At 40.6% G+C, this 18,510-nt stretch overlaps 2 protein-coding genes and 1 pseudogene across 2 annotated transcripts; 2 read left to right on the forward strand and 1 right to left on the reverse strand.

Moving 5' to 3' along the window:
• The first annotated feature begins 3,618 nt into the window (after positions 1 to 3,618).
• Positions 3,619 to 4,675, forward strand: LOC149048390 (5-hydroxytryptamine receptor 4-like; annotated as a pseudogene).
• A 473-nt stretch (positions 4,676 to 5,148) lies between these two features.
• Positions 5,149 to 8,658, reverse strand: LOC149048391 (adenosine receptor A2b-like). Its single transcript, XM_089200518.1, has one exon. The coding sequence runs from the start codon at positions 8,537 to 8,539 to the stop codon at positions 7,598 to 7,600; it is 942 nt and encodes a 313-aa protein (XP_089056644.1). The 5' UTR covers positions 8,540 to 8,658; the 3' UTR covers positions 5,149 to 7,597.
• A 1,082-nt stretch (positions 8,659 to 9,740) lies between these two features.
• Positions 9,741 to 17,131, forward strand: LOC149048392 (uncharacterized). The gene is made up of 14 exons (XM_089199463.1): positions 9,741 to 9,932; positions 10,605 to 10,733; positions 10,849 to 10,909; positions 11,540 to 11,604; positions 11,736 to 11,811; positions 12,358 to 12,410; positions 13,028 to 13,153; positions 13,579 to 13,654; positions 13,916 to 14,016; positions 14,116 to 14,574; positions 15,712 to 15,825; positions 16,524 to 16,587; positions 16,673 to 16,768; positions 16,889 to 17,131. Exons 1-14 carry the CDS (start codon positions 9,832 to 9,834, stop codon positions 17,129 to 17,131), a joined length of 1,764 nt encoding a protein of 587 aa, XP_089055589.1. The 5' UTR covers positions 9,741 to 9,831.
• Positions 17,132 to 18,510: the final 1,379 nt, after the last annotated feature.

The following is an 18,510-nucleotide window of genomic DNA, read 5'->3' on the forward strand; positions in this document are numbered from 1 at the left end:
TTCAAAGGTTCCGGATGCGACTTATGCGCTACTCGTACCAAATAGTCCATGTACCCGGAAAAGACCTCACCACAGCTGATACCTTATCAAGAGCACCACTTCACCGAAGTCTCACGAAAGACGAGAAGAAACTTAACGAAGATTTAAACCTCTATGTCTCACACATAGTAGAATGCCTGCCAACTACAGAGCGCCGCTTGCAAGAAATACGCCTTCATCAGGACGAAGACGAAGTCTGTTCAAAGCTTAAGCTGTTCTGCAATGAAGGCTGGCCAGAGAAACATCACTTGAATTGTTCACTCCAACCGTACTGGCAGTACAGGGCAGAAATCACAGTTCAGCAGGGAATCCTAATGAAAGACGACAGAGTCATAATTCCCTCAGTGTTAAGACTCGATGTATTAGACAAGATACACACAGGTCATCAAGGCATCCAGAAATGCCGTGAAAGAGCGAAAAGTGGTGTCTGGTGGCCGAATCTCAGCAAGCAGATAGAAGATCTTGTCAGGGAATGCCCTACTTGTATCAAGACGAAAACTAATCGTGCAGAGCCCATGATTCCTACACAGATTACTGAGCTCTTTAACTGCATGTCGTCGGTTGTACTCTTTCATTTGCTCGGTCTTAATCTTGGCTTCCTTTTCACGCAATGTCGTTAACTCTGGCCATTGCGGTGTTAGTTTAGACGGAGTAGTTGGAAGGGTGGTGCGTAGTCGCCGTCCCATGCATAGTTCGGCTGGGCTGAATCCGTTTTCCAGTGGAGTAGCTCTGTAAGCGAGTAGTGCTTCATACGGATCGTCAGATTTTGTAAGGAGGTTTTTAGTTGTTTGCACCATGCGTTCAGCTTCTCCGTTGCTTTGTGGGTATTTTGGACTGCTTGTAATGTGTGTGAATCCCCATTTTTCTGCAAATTTGGCGAATTCCGCTGAGGAATACTGCGGTCCGTTATCGGAGATCACGGTTTCTGGAATTCCATGGCGCGCGAAAATCGCTTTTAGGTGATTGATTACTTCTTGAGAGGTGGCTTTTTGAAGTACGCCAATCTCGCAATACCGCGAGAAGTAATCTACCACGAGGACAAATCTGAGCGTCCATTCCAAAAAGTAGGAACCGATCTATTCGAATGGAAAGGACAGGAATTTGTCCTCGTGGTAGATTACTTCTCGCGGTATTGCGAGATTGGCGTACTTCGAAAAGCCACCTCTCAAGAAGTAATCAATCACCTAAAAGCGATTTTCGCGCGCCATGGAATTCCAGAAACCGTGATCTCCGATAACGGACCGCAGTATTCCTCAGCGGAATTCGCCAAATTTGCAGAAAAATGGGGATTCACACACATTACAAGCAGTCCAAAATACCCACAAAGCAACGGAGAAGCTGAACGCATGGTGCAAACAACTAAAAACCTCCTTACAAAATCTGACGATCCGTATGAAGCACTACTCGCTTACAGAGCTACTCCACTGGAAAACGGATTCAGCCCAGCCGAACTATGCATGGGACGGCGACTACGCACCACCCTTCCAACTACTCCGTCTAAACTAACACCGCAATGGCCAGAGTTAACGACATTGCGTGAAAAGGAAGCCAAGATTAAGACCGAGCAAATGAAAGAGTACAACCGACGACATGCAGTTAAAGAGCTCAGTAATCTGTCGCCAGGCGATCGTGTTTACATCCCTGATCGCAAAGAGAACGCGGTAGTAGTATCCAAAACACCACAGCCACGTTCCTACTACCTCGACACTGACAGCAACGCAACTGTTAGAAGAAACAGACGTCAACTCAATCCAAATCCTAAAGAAGCAAAGTACACAACGGAAAGCCCTCCACCTGATCCTCCCGAAATTTCCAAGGATCAGCCACCTATTCCGGCAGAGAAGAACGAAGCTTTTATGTCTGCCCAAAAGTCTTCCATTCCAGTTCCCGTTCCTGGAACCGCTACTCGTTCCGGAAGAAAGGTCAACCCGCCCAAGAGATTAGGTTTTGATTAGGACTGAATGAACATTTGCTATTAGTTTCATGATCAAATTACTTAATAGACTCGCTTTCCATTATTAGAAGACTTTGCACAGAGACATTCTTACAGTATCGAAATGTCTAGAAAGGGGGATGTGGGATTAGCCCTTAACCCTCTTACCTACCAACCGCGCTCGACTTATAAATATCCTAATGTGATTATGCAACAGTTCAGTTGACCTCAGGCCCTGCTCTGGTGAGCTCCTCTGCTCATTAAATATATAGCTTTAAATATATACTTGGCCTCCACTCTTTCTTTCGCCTCCGATAATCACACAAAGATAGACAAACACAAAGCAGGGGTTACACATTCAACATCACTGCATCGATCATTTTCTTTGAATTAATTACTAGACCTGACAGTTTTTTTTGTTAAATAAAATTTGGGCCGATCCGAGGGAGAACCACTGATCACTTTCGTCTTTAGAATCTGCTGCCGGAAAGAACAAGTCTATGCAATATTGGTTGTATGGTGTCTGTAACTTCGGAGCGTTCCATGTATAATCGTTTTTGTAAAGTGGAAAAAGCGATCCTTTTCCTAGCGCCAGGATAGCATTTCTTTGGCTTAAATGTCGGTGTCAAATGCGGCGAAGTATTTGTAATAGGAACCTTAAATAGTCATGCATCAGCCAGAAGGGTATTTAAAACCTGGAGAGGACAACCTGGTTTGTACGCTTGAAAAAAAATCACTCTATGGGTAGACGTTGTCGCTACGATGTTGGAACAAAGCCTTCCCGGTTTGCATTCAGAAGATTGGTGTCACTCAAACCATAGCCGACTGCTATCAACTCATGTTTGTCTTTAAATCCATTTAAGAGCCCTCGCCAGGAACTTTAGCGAATAGTTGGCTGTGGCTCGATGTTTTTTTTTTGCTCTTATTTGACTAAATTTGGAAGGTTGATTTAGAATGAGAGTGCAAACCGAACTGATTTGTCAGAAACGTAACCTAATAAAAAAATGAACGGTACCCCGAAGCTTACAGTATTGTCTGTAGTTTGAGGCAATCTGTCAATCACAATACATTCACCCGTGGATTTTGCCTGTACATGAAAATTAAAATAAAAGTCGAACAAAAATCTTGTCTTTTCAACCAGTCAAGGAAAATTGTGTTTCTTTCGATTCACGACATAAAGAGGCAGTACAAAATTTTGCAAGTTGGGAACGGTTGGCTTTTTCATCCGCACCGAAAACAGAACATTATGGAGGTTTGAACGTTAAATTATTGGAACCAACAATGGTAATTGACATCAACACACCGAAATGGTTTCCTCAGTTTTTTGCAACAAGGTTTTTTTTCGATGCATGCGAGAGTAACAAAGTTCTGCCAGCGTTTTAACATTATGACAACAGTGAAAGTATGAAAACCTAAGCAGAAGTTACTGCTTGCAAAGCAACCCTGAATAACTACGCTGTTGTGTCGAATTAAATTTCGACTGATGGAATTAAGTCCTATCCCATTTGACCATCTAACCTTTGAAAAAATTTGGCATGAAAATATCGATTAGGTGTGAAGTATGTTTTAATATTACCTTGAGCACAAGGCTACGTATGGTGAATCACCATATTAAATTCTAATTAACGTTCAGCTGTACAAATCCGCATAACAACATGCCGGAATTAGCTGAGGAGATGTACGTGGTAGTTAGCCTTGGTGCACTTTCAGTTCTCATTGTGGTCTCAAACGTGTCTGTCTATGCGTTGGTTTGCTTCAACAAAAGATTACGGACATACACTAACTGGTTTGCCTTGTCGCTTGCTGCTTCTGACATCCTAACAGGAGCCGTTTTAATGCCTCTGACACTCTTCAAATCCGAATGGTGGTCGTTGCGTATTTGAGCAGTTTGATATTACTCTGGGGTGTTGGTAACATCTGCGCACTCACTTACGATCGCTTCGTTGCTGCAATGATGCCTCTGCAGTATCCTTGTCGCATACCTAAGATATTCAAAAGAACTTTAGTTGCTGTGTGGTTAATCCCAACAATTATCAGCTTACTTCCTCTGTTCTGGGCAACAGATCGTGCATCAATATTCCACAAGTGGTACATTGCGTGCCTGGAGGTGTTTGGCGTCGTCGTTCCGTACATCTTCATAAGCGTCGCTTATATTCGGATTTTTAAGCAAGTGCGGCACAGTTTGGCGTTGAGGAAAAAATTTGTATCTGCGATAAAACAGATCAACGAACCAAGACGCATTTCTCAAGATGCTAAAGTGGCTAAAGTCTTCTGCATCATCTCAGCGGCATTCTTATTTTCGTGGATGCCGATCATTTATATGACAACCGCAGACATTTTCTTCGGTCGTCTCGATATTGTACCGAGTGTCTTGGGCACAATTTCATTATACATAGTAGCAGTTGCCTCCTTAGTTAATCCCTTCGTGTATGCTTTCCTAAAATCGGATTTTAAAGTTGTTATTCGCAACATCTGTCGAAAGAGTAAACGAGAGGAAGCGATATCCATGAAACCTCTACAGCCTTGTCAGGTGAAAAAAGAGACAGCCAGTGAGAGTTAGAGTTCCTGAAGCTTTTTCCGCTTACTAGTAGTAAGTAGACATTATAGAGACGATTATCCGCTCTGTCGCTCTTCTCCTTTGACCAAGAACTAAACCTAATGGAAAAAGTACGTGGTTTCAGATAAAAGACAAGTGACACATTTTAACCAGATAGAAAAGATTTATATTCAGCATGGCTTTGACAAGACAAGAAAACTGGAAAAATAGAAAAAAAAGAAAGGCACCTTTTAGAAGAGGGAGAGACATCGTTAGAGTTTTAGAAACGAAAAAATGTGTCAGCCATCAATAGTGTGTCCATGAGAGCACCAGGCAGTCGTGCTACATGCCATTTCACCGATTTCAATGAAACTTTGCCAGTTTAAAGGGTCTACTCCAAACTCAAACAGACAAACTGATTTCTGTTTTGATTATTTCCGGGGGGATATAGACCACCCCCAGTTTTTCTTGGTTTTCACCAAGGAGATCGCTTCAAAGTAGGTAAAATGTGTGAAGCTCTCACTGAGATGGTATTTAACTGAGAAATTTAACTCTCCTTAACTGAGAATTTGCATAAATATAGTGACATCCTTAATGAATGTACGACGCAAGCGACGGCTTGTCAATCAACAGAGGCAAATAAATGGCTGTGTTCTCAGACTTTTTGATTCATCCAAATATTTGATAACTTTGAGGTCAAATGTCTCTCCTTAATAGCAAGCTACAACACTAATCTAAATTACCCTTTATAAACCATCATTTCATCTCTGAAAACCATCAAAAAAATATTTGGGCACTGCCGTATTTTTGTCTTGGACGTGCGACTGTGACAAACTTCTATCTGGCTCTAAGCGGTAACTTGAGGAAATAAACCTTTATTTTATAGCTCGTTATACATTATGATTGATTGAGGAAGCTAAGAAATGTGAATAACTTTCGAGATCTCTTGTAGGAATGGAAAATTTAATGTGTGTAGGCGAAATGTTGATGGGAAAATCGTATTGTTTCTTTCATCTGTCGTTTATTACTTTGGATATTTGCCAAAATCAGAAAACATGGCTTTTGTACAGCACAGAACATTCATTAGTCTATAATTTGGTTGTTTATTATCATTACCTCACAGTTCACAATAAGAAAACTGTAAGCATCCACGATGCTTATTCTGAATAAATGATCTCTTGCTCTTTGCCTGGCCTCGGGCAATTTCCCTTCCCATTCAATTGGCGTGCTACACATGCAACAGTTATTCTCTTGGAATGGGTGGGTGGTACTTTTCGCTACATCTCTCACTTCCGAAACGTAGAGCACATGCTTTACACAATCGATATATATCGGCAGCAGTTTCGTTTCCACTGATTACCACGCCGACATTTGCGGAAATACAGCAAGAGCCGGGGAATTTATCGTTTCTAAACGGCAACAACAAAATAGACGTCGAACAGGTTAAGCTTGTGGAGCAAATAAAGTACAACCTCGCGTTAAATTGAAATTAGATAGAGACACTCTTTGTGCGATGGTATAATTGACATTTCTTTTGACAGTTTAGAAGGCACAAATTGTGACCGTGATGTCTATTAAATTTCAAAGAAACACGAAAGTCGCATTACCGTCGTAATATAATTATTTTCCTTTTTAGGACAGATGTTTCCTTTTAAGTAAAGGAGAGCACTCAGTTTTGAATCCTTCCGTGGAAAAAAAATCATAATATATTTCTTGACTGGAGCGCAAAAATTAGAAAAAAAAATTTTGATGGAAAAATATATTAGGTTTTCTTTAAAAATATGGTTATTTAATTTGACTGTTCTCATGATTAAGCTGCATTTTATTCATAGATAATCAACTGCACCTCTGCAACACATCATGTGTGATTAGCGTACGCGCCACACACCCTCACACATTTTTTTAGCGTACTTAGCATACACCTTAATTTAGATTTGCTAATGCTGTCTTTGACGAAAGGAAAGGACCGCTCTTTCACTCTATGGAAAAATCATGTATGGAACACAGGAATGAGAACTAAGTCGGTAACTCTTCTCCTTTTAAGCGATATTGCATGCGACATGTACTCGCTGGCAGCAGATTCTAACGACGAGAGGTAACGATAATTTTTGTTTTTTTTTTCTTTACGAAGCTTGCCAGGCGCAAGGGTCCCTTGGGTCAGCATGAATTGTTGTCAATCAAAAACTGTCAAGTCTGGCAAGTGCTCTGAAGGAAGAATCAATTAAATGAGGTTGATATCCGTTTTTAATGCATTCGCACCTGGGTTTTGTACGTCAGTTTTGTATCTTTTGTTTCAATTCAAAGAGATAGGTAGGAGTGGAACACATAAGGATAAGAATTATTTAAAAAAACATTTGAGTAAGAGCACGTCAGGGTTCGGAGATAACCAGGTGCATGTCAGTCAGATAAACAGAATTATCGAACCATTTATGATAATGGACTCATGACTGAACTCACTTGTATCATGGAAAGCTTTTATTCAGTTTATGCCATGCTGTCTCCTTAACGATTCTAAAACTTTGAAGAAAAGTGCTGATATCATAAGGAAGGAAAAAGCAGCTGGTGACGTATAGCCTTTGGAAAACGTCAAAAAGAACAACGTCGAAATAAAATTCAAAGCGCTTTGTATCTCGTAAGTGAAACAGCACGTTTTAACTTTTAGTTTAACTTCAAATGTTATTTCGTGTCTTTGTTTGCTTTGGTTGGTTAGTAAACTGAATGTTGAATTATTAAATTTTGCAACCTCCGTTCTTTAGTCTTGATGTGTCATAGATGGAAAGGGGTAGTTTTATGTTTTAATATCATTTCAATCATCATCATCATCATCATCGTCATCGTCGTCGTCGTCGTATTAACTAGATGATGAATTTGAGATTTCTTTGTTCCTCGCTCGTAACAAATGTTCAGCATCTTTACTCAACGACCGACGTCGAAGTGTAATATGTGTTCTTTCTCTTAATTTATTTCAAACGTAAAAGGTACTTTAAAGCGTTTGGTGAATTGGCGTCCTTCTTGATGGATCAGAAGAGAATGATTCTTCCAATGCTTGCATTGTATTTTTTGGGTAGTCTCGTGCAGCATGTCATTCTTTATTTGAGACTTGCCTTCTGTTTAAGCGCAAGCCAACGAATTGTCTTGTTCTTGGATTGTTCTGCTTTAAAAGACCTGACAGAAATCGACTGTTGTTCAACGCATCTGCTCGAACATTTCTGATATAAATTCCGAAGAGCCATCTTGAAATCAGGTTTTAGAAAAGCATACAGCAGAGGATTTGCCAGTGAACCCGCCGCTATGGTGAAGAACGAAACCGAGGATAAGATGTCTGGGACAACTTGAATCCGTTTTACAATAAAAGCTGTTGTCATGTAAAGGATTGGCAGCCAAGAGAACAAAAAGGCCAGAGACACAATGCAGTAGATTTTGGCTACCTTGGCATCTGCGGAAATGCGTCTGCGTTCGTTGATTTGTCTTGAGACAGATTTCAAGTTTTTCCTTAACGCTAAGCTTCTGCGCACTTGTCTGAAAATTCGAATGTAGGCTGCAGTTATGAAGATGTACGGAACGACGACACCAAGCAGCTCTAAGCACGCTAAGTAGACTCTATGAGCTGTTTTTGAATGATCTGCGCCCCAAATCAAAGGAACAGAGGCATATATGGCCGGAACTAGCCAAATAATCGCAATTCCTCTCTTGAAGAATTTGGGAACGAGATATGAATATTCTAAAGGTTTCACTATAGCAATAAAACGATCGCAAGTAACTGCCGAAATGTTGATAACACCCGAAAGTAAAATCATTGCGGCGAAGTATCCTTCGACGACATAAGATGGTTTGAATAGCGTCATAGGAAAAAGCAGGCTACCAGTCAGTAGGTCGGACACAGCAAGGGACAGAATCAACCAATTTGTGTATGTGCGAAGGGTTTTGTTGAAGCAAACCAGCGTGACAATAACAGCGTTCGAGAGAACTATAAGAACTGACAGAGCACCGAGAATGATGGTTAGATAAATACCTTCAGTTGTTTTTTCCATACGGTTTTTCTTTCGCTGATATGTTGAGCGAAAGTCGGTTTACACGGGTAGTTACTTTCACTTTGAATTAGATCTTTCTAAACTAAACGGAACCTTCGTGAAGTTGTACTAATGCGTTGTATTAGGTTACTTGTTCCGCTGTGAGCGGAATGAATCTGTAACAAACCGGTATTTTCGATTTTTTCATGTATGTTTTATTCTAAATTTTCTGTCAGTGTATGACAATTAAAAAGATTAAAAAGTAAACATCAGTAGCGCGCGAAATCGATCAGTTTAATTCAATCGTAGTTTTCTGGTCAGTTTATGGAAAAGTGTCGAAGTGAGGAATTACAAGACGAAAACGAAAGCTCTTTAATTAATTTGATTCAATGGCAGTGTCTACAAACAGCAAATACAATTAAAAACCTGGAGGGAGCCTTTTTAGGGTCTGCATCTAATTTAAACTATTGCATCGAATAAGAATAGAATTTATTTCAAAAAGGTTTTTGTTTTGTCTTACAGTTAGAAAACTTACTGGGACCGAACTCTTAGACTGGAAATATTAAATACAAATTTTCCAATTTTCGAGTGACTCATGAAGTACCAGGAGTTCTTCTGTCTCTTAATTGCAAGTTCTTCACCACGCGTAATAAATATATGTTCTTGTCTTTTTATGCGAAAACGTTGACTTTGTCTTGGAAACTGGAAAATATAAGCACTGCTTTTGTGCCTTCATGAGCGGCGTTGTCACTCGCAACTTCCCCAAAGAAGTGTTCAACTTTTATTTTTTGTGACAGCAAATGTTCTTGTTTGGGGAAATTGGGAACAGAGAAAAAAGGTTGTTCTTCTGTGCCGGATGTTGAATGACTTTTCGGAAGGCGCAGTTTATATGCAGGTGATAACTGGGAGCTCTTGAAATTTGTTTTCAATGCATGTATCCATTTTAAAGCACCACACATCCTGTTCTGCGCATAACATCACCCAGAACTCCTTGCGAATACGCGCACATGCAAGCCGATAACAGGGTGGATTTTGATTTTTAGCTGTACGGTGGTCTTTTGTTCTGAAGGACTAAAACTGCGACCTTGAAAACAACGAATCGACGAGCGATGTGAATTTACGCCGTTTGAAAATGTGTATTCTTTTTCCAATGTATTTATGTATTACATTGTTAGATTTGCCATTTTACCCAGAGTCGCACGTGCGATATATTGCCCACTACATCAGAAAATTGTGGTAGGAAGGCTTGAGGTGTAATATGGAAGACTATGTTTTTTACAGTTGTGTTCGGAATTGTATAATTGTAGACAAATATGTTCTTTAACCAATGTGTCAACTTAATTTTCTTTCAGGATCTAGTAAAGAAAGCAGAAATTGTGAAGGAAGTGCAGAGCATTGTCCTGAATAACGAGAAGTAAGTGGGTTTATTCAAACTTTGAGTTAGGTATGATAGGCGGAATAGGTGGAAAAACAAACCTTAGAAAGGGGGAAGTTAAGGAAGGCAGTCGGAAGGCAGTCGGAAGAGAGTCGGAAGGCAGTCGTAAGGCAAGGAAGAATGAGCAACGTTGGAAGGTCGCAAGGAAGAAAAGAAAGTCTGACGGGAATAACTGTGAATGACCTAGGAGTAATGGGGGGGGTAGTGGTGATGGACAAGGAAGGGGAGGGGAGGGGAGGAGTGAAGAAGAAAGGGAGAGAAAGTGAGGGAATGTAAGTATGGATTGAGGGATGGAGGAATTAAGAACCAGAGGAAGGAAGTGGGAAGTGAAGACGGAGAGTGTGGAATGAAGGGATGGATGGATGATATGAAGGAGGATAAGAATGCGAAGTAAGGTAGGAGGGGAAGGAAGCGGAGTTTGGAAAGGAGCGATGGAAGAAAAAAGGAAGTAAGGGAGAGATGAAGAAGGGAACGAGAAAGGTAATCAGGAATGTTTTGTTAGGGAAGAATGCCGCGGTGTGTTTTATGGAGAAGGGGAGGAAGGTATTGAGCAATGGGTAGAGAGGGAGGCAAGGATGGAGTCCAGGAGGAGAAGAAGAAAGAGAAAGAGAAGGAGAGAACCTTTGAACATTCGTTTTATAATATCTTTAGATCAAAGGATGACATAAGGGATTGTGGCGGTGTTCAGGCGCTTTGTCGCCTGCTGAGTCTAAGCAGAGATCCATTGGTTCTTCAGCATATTCTTGCAAGTCTTGCATCTCTTTCATTTGATAACGCAAGGTGAGTTCTTCTTACGCACGTAGTTGGGTTCGATCGTGATTTCGATCCAATGAAATATACGAAGTGTCTTTCATCTTAGTAGTATCAACTTTTTCGAGGTGCCGTTCATTTTTAGTAACTGCGACGAAGTAACAAGCCAAGGTGGACTTCAAACAATGTGCTATTTGCTAGGAAAGGTACGATCACGGGTTTGCAGCTAGTTAAATCACTTCCCAGTGAGCTAAGATTCCAAAGTTGTTCAGTTATCTTACTCGAAGTGTGTATCACCCTCTATTGTGGTTAGTTACCAGTTAACATTTGCACAATTGCAGGAACGGTAACTCCGGTTGCAGCGGACTGAACTCAATTTTCTTCTTGTTTATGACAAAAACGTGAAAACGCCACCATCTTGAAGCTTTGTTAAGAAAAAAAAGAAAGGAATGAAAACTATCTGGCTCGGTAGAAAAGTTTTATTACGCTTTACTTTAAGACGTTCCGCATCATAACGTTGACAATCCGACCAAGGCAGACTATGTAAGCAAGCAAACACAGCTCTCTTAATTAGATGGTACTATCTCGAGAATTTATTAGCTTGTGACCAAAAGAAGGTTTCTCTTTCCGGCGTCAATATATCTTCTAGCAAATAGGTGACGAAGGAAAAGAAAGATATGATATGTGGAACGTTGTTTGATTTAAAACCAAACCCTTAGAACTTGAATCATGGGAAATGTATAGCAGACAGTAAAGAGATTTGATTTAGTCCTGTTTGTTGTGAGATTCCAACATGTCGTTTTTCTTCGTTCTCTGTTTTAATCTGTCCTGTCAAGACGAAAGACAGCATTATCCAAGATAGCATAGCTTGGGCTTTGAAGAACCTGGCAACCACAGAAAGGTAAATTTATTGTTTATTTTCATATATAAGAATGCTGTCGGATAGTTTCCGGAATTATGCGGTTTTTTTTTTTTAAGTGTTTTACTTATTTCAATTGACGTTTTGAAACTTCTCCTTCTATCCTTCGACAGAAATCAAAATGAGGCAAGAACTCGAGGAGGGCTCCAGGCTTTTTGTGAACTTTTAAGAACCACCATGGATGACAAAGTTAGTTTGCTTTCTTTTGGCTCCTCGCGAGCAGTGCTCTACTTTTGTTTGCGCTTACGTTGTTTAAGGAGCATTCACACGATTTGGGTGGTGTGGAGTGAAAAATGATCACCGGTCACGAAACCAGTCGTATGATAGGATTTGTTTTCAATTCTGCCCGCTCACGCCCAGTGAAATAAAAACGTTACATGTATGTCGTGTTATTTTGCTTCTTAAAGAGATTGGAGCGGGCAGACTGGGGATTCAAAACTCCTGACCTCCCCCCCGAACATGATGCTATGAGACTTCGATTTCAAGTTTATGTCACTCTTTGGCATTTCATGGGACATGGCGGAAATATTTAGCGTTTTTTTCCTTTACCTGTTATGATTATTTTGGGAGTGTTACTTTGGAAAGGAGTCAGAAAAAGGATAGCAGGAATTGTTCTCCAAAACGAATTGATAAAGGAAAGAGCAAAATGGTTTGTAATATGGGTTGGGGAAAGGAATTGGAAAGGCTCGTAAATAACCTGGATTTTGAGAATACGTGCTGCCATTTTCCTGGCAGGTCTTGGAGAGAGTGACGTGGGCTATTGGATCTCTTGTAGATGACAACACCAGGTAAAAAAGTTTTCCAACCATTGATTTAAGTTGATGAATGAAAGATACCAGTCCTTATGATGTTGGTGTGTCCTTGCCTTTTTTGATAGCTCATTGTACAGAATGCCTGAACATTATTAGTTATTCATGAGCACTAAAGCGGGAAATTTTGAATGCAAACGCACCTTGATAGACCAAAATAAGAGAAGAAAGGGCCAAAACAAGCGATCCAGGAAGACCAACTTTTAGAAGCTTTGCTGCAAATATTACAGATCGATAATTTTTCGCCACAGCAATTAAATGTCTCGAGAACAATAGGCATTCTGCGCGATAAATAATTTAATGGGTGGGGGGGAGAGATTACGCTATCGATTGTCTTTTTATGCGGTCCTTGCAACGTATCTTCTTACTTTTCTGAGAATGTTTTCCGCCATATAGGTTGTGAAGATTTCACACATCTAGGTCTTTTGAATTCAAAGTAATCGTGACACAAATTGACAACGAATTTTTCAAATTTCAAATACACGCACAGCAAAATGACATGCGCAATACGTGCCTCATCTAAGAGATAACTTTAATGGTTGTTATTTGTTCCACAGTGATTGTCAATGATGGTCAGATATTTTGCGTTTCCACAGAAACTGTCAAGTCGTGCGGGATTGTGGTGGCCTGAAAACAATGTGTGAATTGGTCTCACTGACTTACAGCGAAAATGTTCTAGAGCGCACAATGTGGGCGCTAGGAAACCTAGCTATCGACAATAAGTAAGTCGATCCTTTTTTCCTTGTTTTATTGTTTGATAACTCAGTCTTAATTGATTGCTGATAGTAATACAGGGTTAGATTGGTTCAAACTCCCCTTTGTAGTATAATTGGTCGTGAAATCTCGCGCCAACGTCAGCCAATCAGATGCAAAGGAAAACGAGTCGAGAGCTTGTCACCCGCGTTTTCCCGCTTTTCAGTTAGTTAGGTTGCTTTTACATTGATTCATCGTTTGCATTTCGTGGTAGGTGTTTACCATTGTTCTCTCTGACCATTTATGTCTATCGAAATGCGCTTAATTTTCAATCGTGAATATGGAACGCAATGCTAAGGTTCAATGATGCCAGATGCTCTATTTATTTCTTATTTTTCTCAATGCCATCGTCATTGTTTATTTTTTATCTATTTGTTTTTGTTGTCTTATTTAGGAATCGCAATTTCATTCGACAATATGGAGGACTTGAGAACATTTGCAAAAAGCTGCAAGAATCAACCTCACAGCAGGTGAGATCATAAATATGGGCAGAGGGACCAAACATTAAAATGAGTACTGCTATGCAGACATGTTGGCTTTGGTCAAAATTGAAAATTTTCTCAGATAAATTTGTCTGCGTATATGTCCTTTCTGTATTCTCGGAGCTCATAGTTTTCATATAAACTTCGCCTCGGCAGTGTTAGACCACTCTCAGCAGTTTTAAGCCAATTACGCAAAGTTAACAGCTCTCCCTCTGAACAAAAGGTCATTGTAAACTTTTTTCTTACCAGATCATAAAGCAAGGTGCCCTGACGCTTAAAACTCTGGCGAGTAGTAATCAACACAATAAGGATGTTATGGTCAGACTGGGGATGATGGGTACACTTCGAAGGTTTGTAACGCAGTGTTCTCACGGGGGGGACTCAGCTTCTTCCTTGCTCCACGTTCTTGACAATGTACTTTTCAACAATTTTCCGTCTTTTCTTTTTAGTTTAATGACAAATGAGCAGCAGAGTTTAGGTATCATTCCTCGCCGTGTGTGTGGCGATCTACTGCAGCGTCTTCTTGGCTCAGCAGCTGGAAACATCCATACAACAAGCTCAACCGCTACAGCACCTGACGATAGAACCGAAGAATGTGCGATCGCTTCGGGCATAATCGTAAAGCAAGAACCTGAGACGAGATCAGTCAATGGTCTGGTGCAGAATGGTGATATTGACAGCGAAGATGACGATGACTTACCCCCTCTGGGTGGGGAGGACAGTGACGAGAAAAATGAGAGGATTCCGTCTGCGATGATCACACCAGCCCCAAATACTTCTGAGAACCTTTCCCCGAGGGAAAATTTCTCTCGGTCGGAGACGCAAGGATTTGCTGCAGCTAGGTCTACTGTAAGCGTTAGAAATCACGTTGGGCCTCGTGCAGAAGAGAATGATTTAGACCCATTTAGGTGAGCTGGTTTTAAAAATTGCAATTGTATGAAGACTGTTTTTGAATGAGAACAAAGCTTTGGACGTCGGGATTGAAGAATCCATGTTTGGGCTGGGGTCTCCAGTTACCGACTTTCTGAAGCTTCCCCCCCTCTTTAGTGAGCACCGCTCCCCCCTTCCCATCCCCTGGGAAAAAACTGTAACATTAAAACACCACTGGCAATCAATCAAAATATCAATGCTGTAGCCATGGTTATACCGCAGTAATGTTCTTAACTTGGGTTGGGTAGCGTGTCAGTTCCAAATTTTTTTTACAATTTCAAGCATGTACCAGTTTCCCTTTGAGATATTGGTAGGTTTAATGAACAAATAAATACAAATTGCATGCGCTTGCATTTAGGCGTGAGTGGAAACCTGGAGGAGTAATACACCCCGGAGGCTTATTAAATGTATTGTGTGTGATGTTTTAGGACATACTGAATTTTGTTTTAATATTATGTTCAGCGTCAACTGTTTCGTTTTCGGTCGCGGAGGACGCACAGTCTGTAAAAGGCGGCCCTTATCCTACAATCAGTTGTCACATCATGTTTGAAGAGTCCAATTTATGTGTAGAGTAACACTTCTGTTTCCTACAATCAGTTGTCACATCATGTTTGAAGAGTCCTATCTTTGTGTAGAATAACACTCTTGTTTTTATCACGCTAGAAATTACTGACAAGACCTCCCTTCCTCTATTCAATGTTGCCTGTATGAAGCTAACGGTTCATGGAATCACGACACAACATTTTTATGAAGGGGAGGGGGAGGGGGCGGCGAATAGGTAAACTTAACAAGGGCAAAAGAGACAAAATTGAAGTAAGAGGGTCTTGAAAAGGGCAATGTGTCAGTAATTTTGTCGCCAATTGTAGGTCTAGACCATCGCAATGTTCACATCCACCCCGTGAAAATAACTTGGTATTGGCAGATAAACAAGGTAACCTGACCGATGTTGGAGTATGGGAAGGGGAAAAACTTCTGATTGTTCTAACATCTCACACGTGGGTAGGAAAACTGCTCTTAACTCGCTTAAATATACATAAGTAAGAATCCTTTTAACAATTTGAAATTAGTATTTTCTTGCCCCTATTTAAAACCATGATGATTTATATATTTTCCAGCGTGCATCCGAAAACAGTGTGGTCACAAACGAGAGAACTGGTGCGAGTTTGTGTGAAGCTGCGTGGAGTGGAGAGACAGCAGACCGAGATAACTGCGAGCAGGCTCAAGTTTAGGTAAGTTTGGCAGCATTTGAGTTTCTTCATTCAAAATCATCTTCCTTGAAGATGACTCTTCGATTAGTCCACCTTAAGCAAATAGTCACGAAAGACAAGGAACGTCTTTGAAGAGAGAATTTTATAATTGGGTCAAAACTACATTTTCACAGGTTGTTTTTTTACTGTAATATTCGAATCTTCAGGGGACATTCTAATATTGTTATGTCGCGCACATATCCCAATTTACCATGCACACTTGTTGATCCCAGCAATATGCAGTTCGCCTGTCATATGCGAACTTAGTAAATGACCAAGCATGCTTCCGAGTATTTTTGAATGCAAGAGTGGAGCATTCCACCGCGAATTCCGACGTTCTGAGCAGGGTTTAACGAATGCCGATTACAGGCGATCTACTGCCGCTCAAACGACTTCTCATCGCCGTGTGTTTCAGTAGCTTACTAGAAGGTTCTCGTGTGTGGGTTTCTCCTTAGGGGGCAACCGCTTGTTACACCATCGGCCGCCGTTTATGGAAAAGGTTCTTGAAACCCGTACGAGGTTCGACCCCCACACTGCCCCCACACGAGGTGGTGACAAATGGGAAATTTTTTTTAATAAACAAACTCAAAGTTTTCCCACTTCGTAACTCTGTGATAATGCATTTTGTTTGTGTCTTTGTATGTTTTTGTTGTAATATGATTAATGTTTTCTTTCACTAGTACACAGCTAAGACACGTAGTTTATGAACTGGACATGGAGCTATTAGAGGAGATTGATCCTGAGGTAGGTCTGAGGTCTCTTCGTTGACAGTCTCTCTGTTTTCAATTTGCGGTGTTGTTAATTATGTTCTCTCGTTGGATGATTGCAGCAAAGTACTGTAATTGTCAAGGGCTCGGAGGTACAAATTTTACTCAAGAAAAGAAACCATGCCGTGTGGACGCGGTTGTTGAAGAGCAAAGAAAAGGTAACATATACAGTGGAACATGTAGTTTGTTCTTAGTCAACATGGATTGACCCTCATAGTTTCTCTTATTTCTTTTTGTTCGTTTATTGACTTATTTTTTATTGGTTTGATTTCTTTCAGTTGCCTTACGTCTCCATTGACTTTGATCGTTGGGAAGTATGGTCGTCATCGGAGGAGGACGAAGCCGAGGGTGATGCAAACTTCCAAGCAGCGCCGACGAACCCAGACAATTCCCATCACACCTCAGAGGATAGCAGAGAAGGAAGGAAACTGGTATTATTGCCTGAAATGCTTGTCAGTGGTTCGGAGTCCGATACTAATGAAACCTTGCCATCTGATGTGGATTGCTTAAAATTCTATTAGTCAAAACACTGAGAAAAAATGTGTTATCGTTGAAATGTAACAGTTTTTGAACAGGTGATAAACTCTTTCAAGAAATGGATTAACCAAGAACGTCACATGACTAGTCGCTAGTATTTGTTATGTTACATGAAAGAAAGTCAAGTTAAATATTGAAGTCGAAGTGAAAGTTTTCTTTATTTAGATAGCATTATTTACGGTAATTTATTACATTGTTTTTACATTTGCTAATATCTAATAAAGGTCTAATTTGATGGTAACTTTTGGTAGCTGTACAGTATGTTAAAGTGTCGTTAAACTTAAACCAAAATAGTTTAAACGGCCATTTAGAACAAATCAAGAAACCAAAGAGCCAATGAGAAGCTAAGGCAGATATATGTAAGCAAACTTAAGTACATGCTTAGACGAACGCAGCATTAAGGAGTCGGGCATGTTCTAATTTCAATCGATCACTCCCGGGTTCCATGCGGTGGATTAAATAGATTCTCGCGCCCTGATTAGTCGCGATTTGCGTCATATCTCGCGAGGTGATTATAGTAGGGGCGATGAAATGGCCGCTTTGCATTTTGTCAAAGTTACCGAGGAAGTGATAAACGCGATAGAAGAAATTCAATTCCGAAGAGCACAAAATCCAGCAGGTTTTGTGGAACACTTTTCAAAAGTAAGATAAGAAGTTTTTTGCTGATTAGATTGATTATGGAAACTGGTTGCCTATCTCGATACGAGCGATCAAAAATTTTGTAACATATATGCCCACTGCCTTCGTTATTTACACATAGTTACTGGGATACCTGTGGTAGCCCAGTCATAAAATGCCTTTGTTTTTTTGTCGTCTTTTTTTTTCCTCCGCCACAAAATGGAAAAATTGAGCAATAGTACCCAGTGGTCATTGGGCCCTCAACACCATGACAACTAACTGTGATCCAATGAGGTGTTCACATGCTGATCACGCGTGTTATCTTGATGATGATTGACGTTATCATGCACGGACAGGGCCGGGTCACATGACGAATCACGAGATTTTTGCTTATAAAACTCTTTTGGTAGTCGTTATGTACTCCAACGTGTTTGTATTACGATCACCTGGAGCATTATAGCGCAAACGCTCAAAATACTTACAGACACATACACAAGTCGTATTCTTCGCGGCCAATCCACACTAAAAGACGTTATTGGAACAGATTGAGTCGCGAACGCTTGAAAGCCATGGAAACCCTGAATGCCTTGTATGCCTTGTATGCCTTGTGATTATGGAAACTGGTTGCCTATCTCGATACGAGCGATCAAAAATTTTGTAACATATATGCCCACTGCCTTCTTTATTTACACAAAGTTACTGGGATACCTGTGGTAGCCCAGTCATAAAATGCCTTTGTTTTTTT

This window comes from Pocillopora damicornis, chromosome 3, assembly GCF_964200805.1.
Source record: "Pocillopora damicornis chromosome 3, jaPocDami1.2, whole genome shotgun sequence".
NCBI classification, from domain to species: domain Eukaryota; kingdom Metazoa; phylum Cnidaria; class Anthozoa; order Scleractinia; family Pocilloporidae; genus Pocillopora; species Pocillopora damicornis.